Consider the following 16,676-nt stretch of genomic DNA (forward strand, 5'->3'; position numbering starts at 1 on the left):
TTTTTTGTCTAGTATTGTGATAAATAAAACTTGGCACCATAGATAATCACAAAAAAAAATTAAAACAAATTTTTATTTTAAAAATTTAACAAAATAGTAAAATTTCGTTAAAGATCACAAAAACTTTGTTCTTTGTACAAATCATTGGCAAAATCTTGCAAAAATAATGTGAATACCTACAAAATTAAATATATAAAAAATAATGGAGGACAACCTCTATATATAGTATATTATTCAACGAGCATGTAATGATGGCTATTACTCACGATGATGAAGTTTGCGACACGAGCCGTAGGCGAGTGTTGTAATTCATCAGAGTGAGTAATAGCCATTACATGCGAGTAGAATACTATACTTTTTCTACGACTCTTTTTTTATCTTAATTAGTAAAACATTTAATTATCAACTACTCGAGATTTAAATTATAATAATTTACAGAAATACCTAAATGCTATTTACCCCTAGTACGTGGCTGAATAATTTGTTGCCTACTATTACTAAATTCTTATTTATTGTAAAAATACCACTAGAAATAGTCAATATAAGTTTTATTCGTTCCCGAAAAATTATAAGCTTAAATTTGTACCTACTGTCAGTGAATATAATAAATAAGAAATGGCTGTTGTCGGTGGACGTATTTCATAATAATATATAGTTATAATGTATATTTAAATTTAACTAAATATAATAATTATAATAATATATAACTATACATAATATATTATAACATTTTTAACACAATATAACTTGAAAAACAAACACAATATTAGTTATAAATTCCAATTAACATAAACAAAATGCGCTAATGTCACTGTCACTAAATTAAATGGTAAACGTCAAAATTTTTAGTAAACAAGATACAAACGTACAAAATATACTGACATTGTTACAGTTAAAATTCCCTTAAAAATTTTTCGAAGTTAATTATTGGTATAAATTACAATAATTATTGTATTAAATAAACAAGTTTAAGTAATTTTATTTGCAGTTTATATACGATTAATATTAAAAGTGGCATGCGCCACTTGAATCTAACTTCAGCCCGTGAGTAACTTCAGCCCGTGAGTAATGAATTATTACTCACGGGTACAGTAATGGGTGCTATTATCTATGAAAAAATAGCGAATAATGAGCATGTTATTAAACGGTCGTAGAAAAAATATATTATGTATATAAGTGAATAAAAATTAACAAATATATACACAATTCTTAGGGCCGGTTGTTCGAACGCTAATCAACAATGATCATTATCAAATATTTAATTACTGTCACCAACTGTCAATGTCAACTTTGTTTGGGTTGCTGAAAACATAATTGATTACAATTATGAAATTACTTAATCAATTATGTTAATAATTGTTATGTTAATTGATTAACTAATCTCATAATTATAATCAATTATGTTTTTAGCAACCCAATAAAAGTTGACATTGACAGTTTTGGAGACAGTAATTAAATATTTGATAGTGATCATTGTTGATTAGCGTTCGTAAGTGTCTTACCTGTTAAAAAGATTATAAAATTAATTGTAACATACATATATATTTTAATACAAAGTACAAAGAAAAAAGCATTTAACAATTTTTAATGCTAATTCAGTATTATTTTTTTTTATAAAAGTCTTTTGTGTCTTTTATTTATATTTTATTTATAACATCTAGAGAAAAAAAATGGAAAAAAAGTTGTTTATAACAAATTGACGAATATTTATTGTTAAAAGTGTCATTTAGATGTACTATTTTTATATACTACCATAAACTAAAAAGAAACATTGAAATTGGTCCATTATTAAAAAAGATATTGCAAAGTACTACTGCACCACTCTTCATGCAAAAAGTTTTCAGTTAAGGTCGCTACGAAAATCATTATCTTTTAAAATATCCTTAAATTTTAACTCTATGTGTAAATGACATTGTCAAGTAGTAGGGTTGATAGATGTACTCACGCACTTTATAATGTTAATATTGATAAATAGACAAATTATGAATTTTTAAACTTGGAAAAGCTATCTCGGCAACAAATGGATCTAGAAATTTTTTTTCTTGTGTAAGTGTGTCCAAAACTACCAGGAACACGAATATCGAAAAATAATTTCAAAATTTTTAATCGCGGTGATGTTATTAAAAAAACAAGTTTTAAACAAATTTCACCAATTTTCAAACGTCATTTTGAAGGGGTATTTAATTCAAATTTTAGTTTGTCAATACATTTGTCGAAAAGTGTCGAAAACACACAGAAAAGCAAACAAAATGAGCCCTTAAAAACTTGTATACTCTATCGGCAACAACCGCGTTTTTGCAATTGAAAAAATGGTAATTTTTTATAAACAAATTAAATATCTCATAAACTACTCAATATTTATCAACCAATTTTTTTGTCAATTTATAGTGATATCATAGCCCAACTTTTTCTGCAAAACAAAATATTTATAGTGCTTATTTATATTGCAAATAATATTTTTTTGGAAATTTGTTTTTCAATTTTGACTTACAATTATTTAAATAAATTAAGGGTCAAATTTAATTTAGTAAGTCTCATATAAAAGACTGTTTCTATATCTTTGCAGAAAAAAATTGTAAAATCCTTAATAAAAACAAGCATTGCCGCAGCAGTTAAAAAAGTAAATTTTTTGCAAAAATTACCAATTTTTAATTATTTAAACAATGATCCCCTTATATCAATCATATACTTTCTTGAAAATATCTTTTGTTTGGACCTAAACTTTAATAAAAAATTTATTCCAACCTGTACGGAATTACATTTTGGTTTTATTTTATTTTATTGGGCTAAAAGCAGATAAATAAGCGAGATATAAGAATAATAGAGAACATGTATTAGACCAAGCCAGCGCATAAAAATAGATAACACACAATGGGAGAACATAAAATTAAAAGAGAGGTAAGGCAAGGTTGCATTCTTTTTCTGTCTTTTATGTTTTTTAACCTCTACTCGGAAGTTATTACACAAGAGACACTAAACAACGAATCTGCTGGCTTAAATATGAACGTGGATAAAACCAAGTTTCTAATAATTACCATTACCAATAAACTAAATAATAATGCCAAGAAACTAAATAATTCCCAGCTTATTATTGACAGTCTCTGATGCCAAATCGCTGCTTTGAAGGGCCTAAATAACCACAAACAGACAAAAGCGTAGCGACCTATTCTCAAAATTGTGTAGAGTATAACACTTTAAGAAGTTCCCCTTTATTTTTTAATATATAGCTCAGCTCAAAAGGCCTCAGGGGCCCAAGGCTTCAATGGTTTTGTTCCATTTATTTCTGTCTTGTGCTAGGTTTTTCCAATCTTGTACCCTTAGCGACTTTAGATCTTCTTTTGCCGACTCCAACCATCTTCTTTGGGGGCGTCCTTCTTTTCTTTTTGTACCAGCCTCCGTGTTTATTAATTCATTGGGAACTCTTCCTTCCTCCATTCTTGCTATATTCCCGAGCCATCTTAATCTTTGAATTTTGGCGGAGTCTTGATATTTTTGGTTGTCCATATATTTGCATTATTTCTTCATTCGTTCTTCTTCGTCAGATATTTCCCTCTTTTTGACCTCCGTATATCCTTCTGAGAATCTTTCTTTCCCATCTATCTAATTTTACTTTCATGTCTTTATTTAGTGTCCAGGTCTCGCTAGCATAGAATACTGTAGGTCGGATAACTGTTGTATATATTCGTTTTTTGCTGTTCTGGATATTATCTTCGACCTCAGTATCTTAGTTAGACTCCCAGCACTCTTACTACCTTTCGCCATTCTTTTTGCGATTTCTTTGTTCTCTTCGTCTCTATTTATTAGTGTTACCCCCAAGTAGTCGAATTGGCCGACAATTTCGAAGTTATATTCATTACTTGGGTTTTGTATCTTAAAGGACTGTCCCAGATGATTTTCATTTCCCTTCAACACCATAATGTCGTTTTATCTTCGTTTATTTCTAAACCATATTCCTTGGCTGTTCTCTCTAGTCTATTAAAGATTTCTTTTAATTCTGCAGGTCTCCTTGTTATTAAGGTAATATCATCTGCGTATTCTACACATTGATGCCTGTGATGATATATTGTGCCTTTAATATAGATGTTGCATTCTCGTAAAATCTTCTAAAATTCAATTGAAGAAATCTGTTTATAACGGGTCACCTTGTCACCTTATTTTTTAATAAATTTTAATATTAAAATGAAGTAAAATATAATTAACATGTTCGCTTGTTTCTACAAATACTGTAAGCAGGTGTTGTTGACGTATAATTCAAAAGTTTTTTTTATATAAGCTGCGTAGTAAACAGTATAGCCAGATAATGCGTTAAAAATTGCCCAAATGAGTTTTTACGATAGGACACGAAAAGTTATTTCCAATAACATACCAGAATCCGGGTAAATCCCGCTAATGCTATTCCAGGACGATATCCTGCACCTAATGAAAGATGACCCGGCTAGATTGCAGGATTACCGTTATATTTGAAAATGGGAAAACTGGATGGCGAAAGTCCGTTTTCAGCGCCGTTTCATTGTTTGTCAGATTAGGCGAATCCCATGCGACCGCGCCATACTGCTCGAGGTAATTTGTCAGAGTTATATACGCGAACTCAGCTAACTCGTTTGCTTTCCGTTCTTTTCTTATTTAAAGACCCAAGAAAATACGGTTTTATTATTTGTTTGGTAGAAAAAGTGGATTACTTCTAACTTGCAGATATTTTTTTGGGTGACATTTAATTCTTTCTAAATAAGAATTTGGAACTAGTATCTTGAACCGACATAAAGAATATAGAACGTAAAATTTTATAAACTTTGGTTTTAAACTTCGAAAAAAATTGGTTTTTATTGTAAAAGTTTTATTTGAAATTTTGAAAAAAATCCCCTTTTTCAAAGTATTTTAAAAAGTATTAGTAATACGAAAAATCTCGAAGAGTAAAAAATGTAGGTTTTGCTTTTCTGGATATTTTGGATTTTTCTGTAAGACAAAATTGGTTAAGCTATGACTATTCAAAGTTTGCATAAACTAGTGACTCGTTCAAGTCCTTTTCACTACAATCCTTTTAAAAATACGCACTTTGAGCAGATGACACTTAAAGATCACATAAATAATTTATAAGTAAACTACATTGTAAAGCGATAACGATTTATTTTATTTGGTATGCTAATTAGGGTGCTATTTTCACGATTTTCGTTATTTTATAAGCTACATTTTTGCTAGGAATATTTTTTTTCGATAAAATACTTAGTTTTTGAGCTATTTGCCAAAAACTGTCTAAAAAGGTTTTTTATTTTGTAGAAAAAAGAACATTTTCACTGGCAAATAACTCAAAATGTATTGACTTGTGAAAAAACTCTATAGACAAAAATTGCTTAGAATGAGTTAGTTTATCAATTTTCTCGAACTTATTTTGAACGTATGTTTTTATTGAAATACAGAGAAGAATCCGATTGGCGTGGGCAGCGTTTGAAAAGTTAAGATGGATACTAAAAAGCACAAAGATACACCAGTACCTAAAAACTCGTGTATTTGACCAGTGCATCCTTACAGTTCCTATGTATGGCTCAGAAACATGGACATTAACAATGGCCAACATAAACAAAACAGAAATAAATAGAATAGAAAATAGAATATAATATAAACAGATTGTTTGACTTGTACACACTTCTATATAAATCAACAGCTGTTACTTGATTGTAAAAATGGTAGCTATTTTTTAAAACACATTAAGTGTGATTATTTTATATATTTAAGAGTTTTCACCCTGACCAGTGGTTTGATCCCTGGGCTAATTTTTAAAATTAGAATGTGTTTGTTCGAAGTTTTCTCTTCATTTGAGGTAGTTACAATTATAAGACGATAGCTCTGATGATGGCATTAAAAATGCTGAAAGTACTTAACTGATTTTAATAAATTTATTTACACACTATCAGTTTTTTGAAAACATACACCAGTTCCCGTTTTGATTTAAAACAGAAATAACTCAGAGAAAAATGGAAAGATCCATGTTGGGAATAAAACTACAAGACAGAAAATCAAACAAATGGATAAGAGAGAAAACAAAAGTAAAAATGTAATTAAACATACATCAGGGTTAAAATGGAGATTTGCAGCCACAATGCGAGACAGGAAGATAAAAGATGGAATGCTGAAATACACAACTGGAGACCGTGGACAGGAAGAAGAGGAAGAGGCAGACCTCAGATGCGATGGAAGGACGATATTGCAGGAACTAACTGGAAAAGCTCAGCCTAAGACAGACGTAAATGGAAAGATTTGGGGAAGGCCTATGTCCAAAGTTGGATAGAAATGGGCTAAAGAAGAAGAAGAAGAAGAAGATGTTTCAACCACCGAGTGGGTGAAAAAAAGGAGTGGCTTTCACCTCCCAAGTAGAAGCAACCAACAGCAAAGTTCAAAAGTGAAGTGGAGGGTAAGAGGAACCTAAATCCAAATTTTCATCCAATGCTGACACGGAAAGTTACACGATATCGCCGTATTTCACGATCATTTACTGACCTAAACAGGTAGAATCGATCACCAATCGAGATTAAAGAAGCAGTCCTAAATAGGGAAAACATTTTTAAAGGGTTTTTGTGTATAATTAAATTCAATATAGGTCTGGATCCCGCGTATGAAAAAAAAGTTGATTAATAGCAAGCTGAAAATTTGTTAATAGCTTAAGGTTGTCTAGTCGGACAAACTGTGATATATAGGAACACTGGCACAGGGGAAGTTTTAATTGTGGAACTGGTTAAAAATTTGGAATGGTCAGACAACGAAAACGTCACATGTATTTTGTCCGACAGAAGTTCCAATTGATTTGTTACCCTTTCATTAAACTCTCATGCAAATATCAGGCTGCTATTTATCACCAAATGGGAATTATAATGCGTGGAACACGTAGAATATGTCAAATGACAGGAATTATGACAGGTGATAAATAGCAGTCTGATTTTTGTATGAGAATTTAATGAAAGGGTAATGGTAGGGGAGCAAAGCATGCTAAATGTGCAGTCACTCGAGCGCTTTGGGGACCTATTGGATTGTGAAGAGTAGGTCCTAAAACCAAAAAAAGTTAAGTAAAATTTTCCATTTTAGTGGGCGCTTGTCATTTTTTAATTTAATTTTCCATTTCCAACGATCGTTTTTTCCGATTATAACGCCATCTATCCATAATTCGAAAAAATATTTCGAATAAAAGTTACTTATTTTTACGTAAGGAATCCAAATCTGCAATAAAAAAAAAATGAGGGTTCCCATTTAATATTTTAAAGTAACCCCCCACCCCACCTCCGTGGGGGGTCGTGTTTCGTGCCATTCGATAGATTTTTCAAAAATATTGAATAAGTGCATTTTACAGTTTTTCGATCTGATGTTCATTTCGCGAAATATCGTGGGATTCGTATTTAAAATATTAAATTTACCCCCCACCCCTATCCGTGGGAAGTCGTGTTTGGTATCTTTCGATAGATTTTTAAAAAATAGTTAGCACATTTTTTTTAGTTTTTTGATCTGTCATTCATTTCGCGAAGTATTCGCTTTTTTCTTGTGAAACTTTGAGACTCGCCCATTTTCTTACGCCCGGCTCACATCGTCAGATTTTTTAAATATACACTCTTTTGCATGTATGTACTACTTACCTTATCTTAATCTGACAATTTCGGATAGATTTTTTTTTTCGGGCCCCCCTTAACGAACTCCCCTGTGTTAAGAGCCAATATATGGTAGAGGTACATCTAAAGGGTACCAGGTTTCTCCCCATATGATAATCTGACGCGCTCGAGTAACTGCAAAAATCCCCGCTTGGGCTCCCCTACCATAACAAATCAATTGGAAGTTCTGTCGGACAAAATACATGTCAGGCTTTCGTGGTAGGACCGTTTTAAATTTTTAACCTGTTCCACAATTAAAACTTCCCCTGTTCGAGTGTTCCCATATATCAAAGTTTGTCCGACTAGACACCCTTAAGCTATTAACAAATTTTAAGCTTGCTATTAATCAACTTTTTTTTCATACGCGGAATCCAGACCTAATATTACAAAACAGTCTGTACCAAGAAGAACAAAAACATACACTTTCTTCAAATAAACTCTTTTATCCCATGCCCAGATTTTGTGTCACATTAGAACTACTAAAATCGATTATTATCTATAACAAGAAATCGACCTTAACTGACTGATTTGGCAACATAGAGAAATAGTCACCGTCATCACAATGTATATTATCACAATATTGTGCCTTCGTCTTTGATCGTGTCACGACTGTCTCGTACTGTCGACGCACTGTTGCCAATGGTTCGCAGAACTTCCGAAAAACTGTGCGGCTACCGTCTCTCGAATTAATATTAATGACGCGCTGATGCAGTCTGTTAAACACATAGGTAATCCTATTGAATGTTGTTTTGCTACGCCACTGGTAGCAAATAATTTCTACTTTCATAAAACCTACCGATTAACTGTTCCGGGCAAATTCCCCAGAAATCCCTGGTGTAATGCATTCAAAAGATGTTTTTAAGCATTGAAACCGTACCTAGAAAATCCCTTATAGCAAATATTCAAAAGGTGTAGTTTTAGAGGTCCCGTCATTTGGGAAGGCACTAATTTGCATATTATTGTGGCGCATCTAAAAATGGTCTAAGAACCGTTTTAAGTTAATAAATGGTTACTGATATTGAAATTTTATTACTGGGTATTGAAATCATTTAATCTTAAAGCGTGGCGTATTTTATGTAGTTATTGTGTGTGTCTAGCTAGTTTAAAAGCTATATGTTTAGCAAAATTAGCTTATTACTAATCAAGTTTATTAATAGTAAAGAAAAACATCCTTGGTTGATTTGTTAATCAGTGACATTTAAACTGTAACAGTGCTCTCGTGTGGTGCATCGCGGACTAGTGTAAATTGGACAATAAATCAGTGGTTTAAATGTAAGAACTTTACGCTAAAACTTTGACCAAATCTTAACTTAGTGATAGTTAGTGGTATGAATAAAAACGGAGTATAAACTCACGAGTATGTTCTCATTTAGACAAGGCGAAAACGGCTGGTTCGTTGGAAAAAATATTCCCATGAAATTTTTTTACATAATCACATTCGTGAGACATCCCAGAATAAGGTTCAAGAAGTCGCCCACACGAAAAGTGGTCCAAATTTTTTTGAACAATTTTTTTTTGTTCAACTTGCAAAAATTAATATTTTTGGTCCGGACAATTTTTTTAGGTTTCTTGGACTATTCTAGACAAAAGACATCTCTCATAATTTTTCTCTAAAGTTGATCGTTTTCGAGTTATAAGCAATTTAAAATTAAAAAAAAAAACGAAAAATGGCGATTTTCAAGGCTTAATATCTCGGTTAAAAGTTATTATTATGAAAGTCAGAAAGTAACTAAATCAAAGTTTAAAGCCCCCCTACAATCCTGTCCTGCTTTTAATTAAGGCGGAACTCTTGATATGCCAACAAAATCAGAGATTAGTTCAGTTCCTCTGGGTACATTCACATTGCGAGATAAGTGGAAATGATAAAGCTGACACATTAGCAAAAAATGCGAGTGAGAATCCGTTAACAGACATCATAACTACTTGCGTTCATACTTATCTAAAGCAATATCTTAAGAACAAGATCATGACAAAATGGCAAACAAATTGGAACAAATCAAACTCTACATTAAGAACAATCAAACAAAGTGTATTGCCGTCGAAACATCCTACTAAGAGAAGAGACCAAGTGCTCATGTCCAGATTGCGACTTGGTCATACCAAGATCACCCACGACTTTATATTAAAGAAGGAAGCCCCTCCAATGTGTTATGTGTATGATAGTGAACTAACAGTGCAACATAATAATAGTCTGCCCCCTCTACGTTATAGAACGACAACATCAACAGTTACCAAATACATTTAACGATTGTTTAAGTGAAAATAATTCATCCAAGACGCTCAATTTTTTACCTACTATAGGACTCATTAACCAAATTTAATACTTTGTAAAACTTTGTAATTTGATGTCAATACAGTTCATTGCTAATAACCCTTTCTGGTTGAAGCAAATTGTAAATAAATAAAAAAGTAACTAAATCAAAGTTTAAAGCCCCCCTACAAGGTCCTGAAGAAATTTGTGTCATTATTTTATTACTAAGGTACTATTTTTAAGTAATAATAATGAGGGGTAAGATCGTATTGACGTGGCTGTAAATGTGAGTGCGAGTAAGATGCACGATTGGACTGCCGGAATGGCATCTCTTTCGCACTCACATTTACAGCCGCGTCAATACGATCTTGCCGCTCATTATTATTACTTAAAAATAATAGCTTAGTAATAAAATAATTTCTTCAGAATCTTGTTGGGGGGCTTTAAACTTTGATTTAGTCACTTTCTGACTTTCATAATAATAACTTTTAACCGAGTTATTAAGCCTTGAAAATCGCCATTTTTCGTTTTTTTTTCAACTCTAAATTGCTTATAACTCGAAAAAGATCAACTTTAGAGAAAAATTATGAGATATTTGTTGTCCAGAATGGTACAAAAAATAAAAAAAAATTATTTCGGACCGAAAATATTGATTTTTGCAATTTGAACAGAAAAAATTGTTCAAAAAAATTTGGACCACTTTTCGCGTGGGCGACTTCTTGAACCTTATTCTGGGATGTCTCACGAATGTTATTATGCAAAAAAATCTCATGGGAATATTTTTTCCAACGAACCCGCCGTTTTTGCCTTGTCTAATTACTATGAGCATAAAGTATTTTTCTGTTTATACTCTATATCATATCAATAAAAATATTTTGATGTACTCACAGTACATAAGAGTAGATGAAGTATATACTCCAACACTTAGAGTATAAACTACATGCTCTTTTTTATTCATAAGAGCCATTAACAAAATTAGTCATTAAATTACATATTGTTAATTCTTGTGTTCTTAAATCTGACGTTAGAGGGTGGTCTTTTCCAATTTTAATTTATTACATTGCGTATTATGCTCCAAATGTTAGATTGCTATCCTAATTTGTTGTTCATCTTCCTACATTGTTGTTGAAATCAATTTTTATGCAACTATCTTCTGTCATTGTTTAAATACATAATTTTATTGAATACATTATCTTTAAACGCAAATAACGCGATTAACTTACTCTGTCGCATTGAGACAAAGGGATGATATTTACGTAAAAAGTAACGAAGAATCAGAAAACATGCTGAAAGGGGGAAAAGGAAGTATATATCCCTATAGCATGGCTCTGGTAACAGCAGAAACTATCTTTTAACACTAGTTAAAGTATCCTAACATGTGTATGTGTAGGGGAAAGTCGCCTATGATGCCATAGTGCCTATGATGGCATAGTGAATGTATTTTGGAACGCAGTCCACTTATTCTGAAAACTGATGTATTAGTATATGCTAGGCTAGATAGTCGGTTTGTAGTTTCATATAAAGTTTATGGTGCTCTGATGCTTTTTGTGAGAGTAGGAAAATTATACATTTTTCGGCAAGTCCCGTAGTAATATTACACAAAATTAAAATTTAGAATTCAGTACAGTAAATAGAAGAGAAGCTTAAATAACGCCTTGAATATATTTGTTAGACATATTATGTTTGTTGTGTGCGTTATTTTGAAGTTATCTTTCGATTTAAGAATTTTTGTCTTCTTTTAATAAAATGCCGATTTTTGCCTATGATGACACACTTTAGGGTATCCAATAATGGCATGGGTATGCCATCATAGAAAGTCCATAAGAAAAGCGTTTATAAGCATCCATTATTCATTCCAAAAATACTAATGATGAAATATCTTCGAAATCTGAAATTAAAATGCCAAAAGCTAATGTGCGTGGACCTTCATTTGTACAAAAAATAAGGACCAGTATTGTAGAATTGTAAACCTCTTGTGAACCAGAAAATGAAAAAAAGGGAAAACGTGGGAAGAACGGTATGCTCAATTCTACTCCAGACCTGATTTGAGCTCGGACAGAAGTACGAAGAAAAAGCAATTTAATAAAGAAAAAACTGCCAAAAAGGGTCACGAAGAAAGTTTTCGTGGAAAAAATAGCAGTTAAGAAGAAGAAGAACAAGCGGAATTCTGGAATGGTCTTAAAGACGACAACCCTGATGTCGATTGTTTGCATTGTAATGAACTGTACTCCGTATCTAAATCAAAAGAAATATGGATTCGGTGTCAGACATGCCCAGTGATGTGGGATCCCACATCACTGGACATGCCATTCATGGTGCCATGCATAATGTGCGGATGTGGAAAAAAAGTAAAACAGTTTATATTATGGGAATTGTCTTTAGAAATAATATTATTTGCTTATTAACCTTTTATTTAAGTTAGTAGAATATTACGAATTTATTTTTTAATTTTTGTTGTTATTTGTCGTCATAAAACATAAAAAAATAAGTTCTTTTGTTTTAAAATAAATGGTGTGCCATCATAGGAAACCTGTGTCACCTATGATGGCATACTTGCTAATTCAAAAAAATAAAAGCGTGCAAAAAACGTTCAAAATCAATATTATATTGTACAAAATTTAAAATGTAGCTAATGTCGAATCACTTGGCACCACAAAAATGCTTAGAAAATTTTAATACACTTAAAAAATTGAGTTCAAATTAGGTATGCCATCATAGGCGACTTTCCCCTAAACTTTTTGTCAAAAGTTTGAACAAAAAATATTGGAAGGTGTTAAAACAATACGCTAAAATCATTTTAGAATATTTGTAATAAAACACTTTATATCTCGGTAAGGAGGAATAATGTATTTAAGTGTTTTAGGTTAAATCTTCGTATTTCGTGCTAAGGTTTCTCCAGTTACTATTCTGGCAATTCTTAATGAAACACCCTGTTTAATTTTTTTGGTATATTTTTATTATATAGTTATTGTCTCTAACAGCTTTTCGAGTTGGGAAAGATCAATTTCACCAAAGCAATTTGCCACTCGCTTCCGAAAGATATTGCTTTATTTGCCCTGTAATGATTCATCCATTATAAATCAGTTTCATTTATTACCAATATTCTGCTCTATTTTTCTTACGTCATCTTAGATACGAATCATAGTCGTTTCTACGGGAAATTACTGCTTCTAATTATTTTTAAATATACATATATGTATAAAACTTTAGAGTATATATCGCACCTCCGCTCAAACAGTGTCATAAGTAAAAAAAGCAAAGAATTGAGAAAACGACGCTTTAAAATTAGTGCTAGAATATTTCCGGGTTTAATTTAAAAACTGATAAAATTAGTATAACTATTTTAGCCACTTACAAAGGTTTTTGAAGCTCTACAAAATATTGTATTAATTCTAAAAATATTTAAAAAAATATTTTTTTTTTTTTTAGTTGTGACACTGAGCGGAGGTGCGATATCGTAATTCAAGCACCTTGTTCTGTTGACTATTGTTTTCTTTTACTTTAAATAGTATCGTTGTATCTTTCTCATTAGGTGAGCAGCGGGCACCCCTAAAATGACCAGGTACTGACCACGGAGAGGTGAATGTCCACTATTGTATTTTAATATTGTTCTCTGAAATTTTTACAGTATACAATCTTAACATTTCTGAAGACAATGGTACCATGTTTTAAGCCATAATGGAAGGCATGTTTTAGGCTTTCAGTCTTATTTTGATAAAGGTTATGAATTTTTTAAAGTAAAAGGTGCAGATTTGTGCATTGCAAAGTTTAATCGCAAAAGTTGAGTGACGAAATGTGAAGTTTAGCTTTCTCATCACATTTGTTTTAAAACATACGAGTACAAAGAAGTTTTCTGAAAACTATTAGATCAAAATGTTTTATAGCAAAAAAAGTGTCACTTTTAATATCGACGTTAGAAATCCCCAAAATAACCCTTATTTTTCGAGATACTGACCATGGGTGGTGAATGGCTAATTTTGGTCTTAGGTTATGTTTTTGATGATGTTGAAAACGAAAATGAAATTTATTTTATATTTTACGTGGGGGAATATTGTCAAAATCGCAATTTTACCCTAAAAATAATAAAAAATGAAATCAGATTTTTTTGCGTTTAGCTCGCTACAACTCTGTTCTGTTTTAATATTTTTTTCTAAACATTATACAATATATGTTGCTTACTTTTCTGAAGACAATGGTACCTGCTTCAAGCTTCTACTCTCATTATAATAAAAGTTATGAATTTTTTAAAGTAAAAGGTGCAGATTCGTGAATTGCAAAGTTTAATCGCAAATATTGACTACAACATTTGAAATTTAGATATTGAATTACATTCTTGTTAAAACATGGAGTACAAAGAAGTTTTCTGGATAGTTTCAGATGAAAATGTTTTATAGGAAACAAATGGGGCAACTTTTAATATAGACGTTATATATCCCCAAAATAACGCTTATTTTTCCAGATACTGACCATGGGCGGTGAACGGCTAATTTTAGTCTTACTTTATGTTTTTAATGGTGCTGAAAATGAAAATAAGGTTTATTTTGAATTTTATGTTAGGGAACATTGTCAAAATCGCAATTTTAACCTAAAAATGAAAAAAAAGTCACCATTTTTTACGTTTAACTCGCTACAGCTCTGTTGCATTTTAATATTTTTTTTTCTGAAATTGTTACAGCATATATTTATCACCCTTCTGAAGACTATGAAAACTGTTGTAGGCTTTCAGTTTGTTTCTCATGAAAGTTATGAATTTTTTAAAATAAAAGGTGCATGTTCGTGAATTGCAAAGTTAAATGGCAAAAATTAAATGACAAAATTTAAAATTTATCTATTTGATCACGTTTGTGTTAAACTATAGAGCCCAAAAAAGTTTTATGGGGAGTTTTAGATCTAGATGTGTATGTAATTTTAAGAAAAACGAGGTTAATTTTTTTTATTTTTATAGCAAAATTGCGATTTTGACAATGCTCCCCTACCTAAAATTAAAAAAAAAACTTCATTTCCGTTTTCAGCACCATAAAAAACATAAAGTATGACCAACATTAGCCATTCACCACCTATGATCAGTATCTCGAAAAATTAGGTTATTTTAATTAATATAAATTATTATAAGGTTGATGTTAAAAGTTGCACCACTTGTTTTCTATAAAACATTTTGATCTAAAACTTTCCAGGAAACTTCTTTGTACTCTATGTTTTAATAAGAATGTAAACTAAAATATGAATTTCAAATTTTGTCAGTCAACATTTGCGATTAATCGTTGCAATTCACGAATCTGCACCTGTTCTTTAAAAAATTCATAACTTTTATTATAATAAGACAAACAGCTTGAAACAGCTACCATTGTCTTTAGAAAGATGAGCAAAATACTGTACAATATTTAGAAAAAAATATTAAAACAGAACAGAGTCGTAGCTAGCTAAACGAAAAAAAAGATTACATTTTTTATTTTTATGGTAAAATTGCGATTTTGACAATATTGCCTCACCTAAAATTTAAAATAAATTTTATTTTCGTTTTTAACACCGTCAAAAACATAATGTAAGAACAAAATTACCCATTCACTACCCATGGTCAGTATCTCGAAAAATAAGCGTTATTTTGGGGATTTCTAATGTCGATATTTTTAAAGTTGCACTATTTTTTTTTATAAAACATTTTCATCAAAAACTTTCCAGAAAACTTCTTTATATTCTATGTTTTAACATAAACGCGATTAAGAAGCTTAATTTCAATTTTCGTCACTCAACTTTTGCGATTAAACTTTGCAATGCACAAATCTGCACCTTTTACTTTAAAAAATTCATGACATTTATCAGAATACGACTGAAAGCTTGAAACAGGTACCGTTATCTTGAGGAATGTTAGAATTATATACTCCAAAAATTTCGGAAAAAAATATTAAAATGGAACAGAGTTGTAGCGAGGTAAACGCAAAAAAGGTGATTTGATTTTTTTATTTTTAGGATAAAATTGCGATTTTGACAATGTTCCCCCACATAAAATAAGTAACCTCATTTTCGTTTTCAGAACCATCAAAAACATACAGTATGACTAAAATTGGCCATTCATCTCTCCGTGGTCAGTATCTCGAGAAATAAGCGTTTTTTGGGGGTGTGCCGCTCGTCTACATCCGTTTATTAGTTTTACATGTTATTATTTTTCTTTAATTCTGCCATTATTCCGTTGATTTCCCTAAAGTTTCAATAAATACCAAGTTATAATCGTAAAACTAAATGTAAAGTAACTAATACATAATATGTATGTCTTAAATTTTTTAATTTGTTGAAATAAAATTGGGCAAAATTTAATAAAAATTATTAGGTTAAGAATATTACCACCTTTTCTTATAGTCGCATTTTCTATCTTTTACTAAATTAATCTTGATAATGTATAATTATAAATATTTCTTTACAGGCTGTCGCAAAAGATTTCTTTGGAAGAATTATAACCAAAACAGCTTCATCTACTGGTAAGTTGGTTGAATTACTGCATGTTTTCAATACACGTTTTTTGCATGAAATGTTTAGTGGTTTACATCAAAAGCTTAACGATAAGTAAATTATGAATCTCTTTAATATGATTATCATAATTAAGATCATTTGCTTTCTTTGCTCTTTATTTGGCTATTTTATATGTATATTTGTTTCACCTTCCCTCGTATCAAGTTTATCGTGTAGATTTGTATACGGTTCTGCTTCAGATTTTGCTACTGCTACTTTCCCTTTCCTGTCCGTATATTTTTGAAGATCCGTGTCCGACCTTTTTTCTTATCACTGTTGATATATTATTCTTT

General features: G+C 31.1%; 1 protein-coding gene across 1 annotated transcript in view; it reads left to right on the forward strand.

The window, feature by feature from the left end:
• The window catches only part of LOC114338471 (chromosome transmission fidelity protein 18 homolog), a 291,258-nt gene that overhangs the window by 232,618 nt on the left and 41,964 nt on the right, over positions 1-16,676 (forward strand). The window contains exon 9 of the mRNA XM_028289072.2: positions 16,298-16,352. Coding sequence (XP_028144873.2) covers positions 16,298-16,352 — 55 coding nt within the window. The remainder of the gene's footprint in view (positions 1-16,297; positions 16,353-16,676) is intronic.

Source organism: Diabrotica virgifera, chromosome 7, assembly GCF_917563875.1.
Source record: "Diabrotica virgifera virgifera chromosome 7, PGI_DIABVI_V3a".
NCBI classification, from domain to species: domain Eukaryota; kingdom Metazoa; phylum Arthropoda; class Insecta; order Coleoptera; family Chrysomelidae; genus Diabrotica; species Diabrotica virgifera.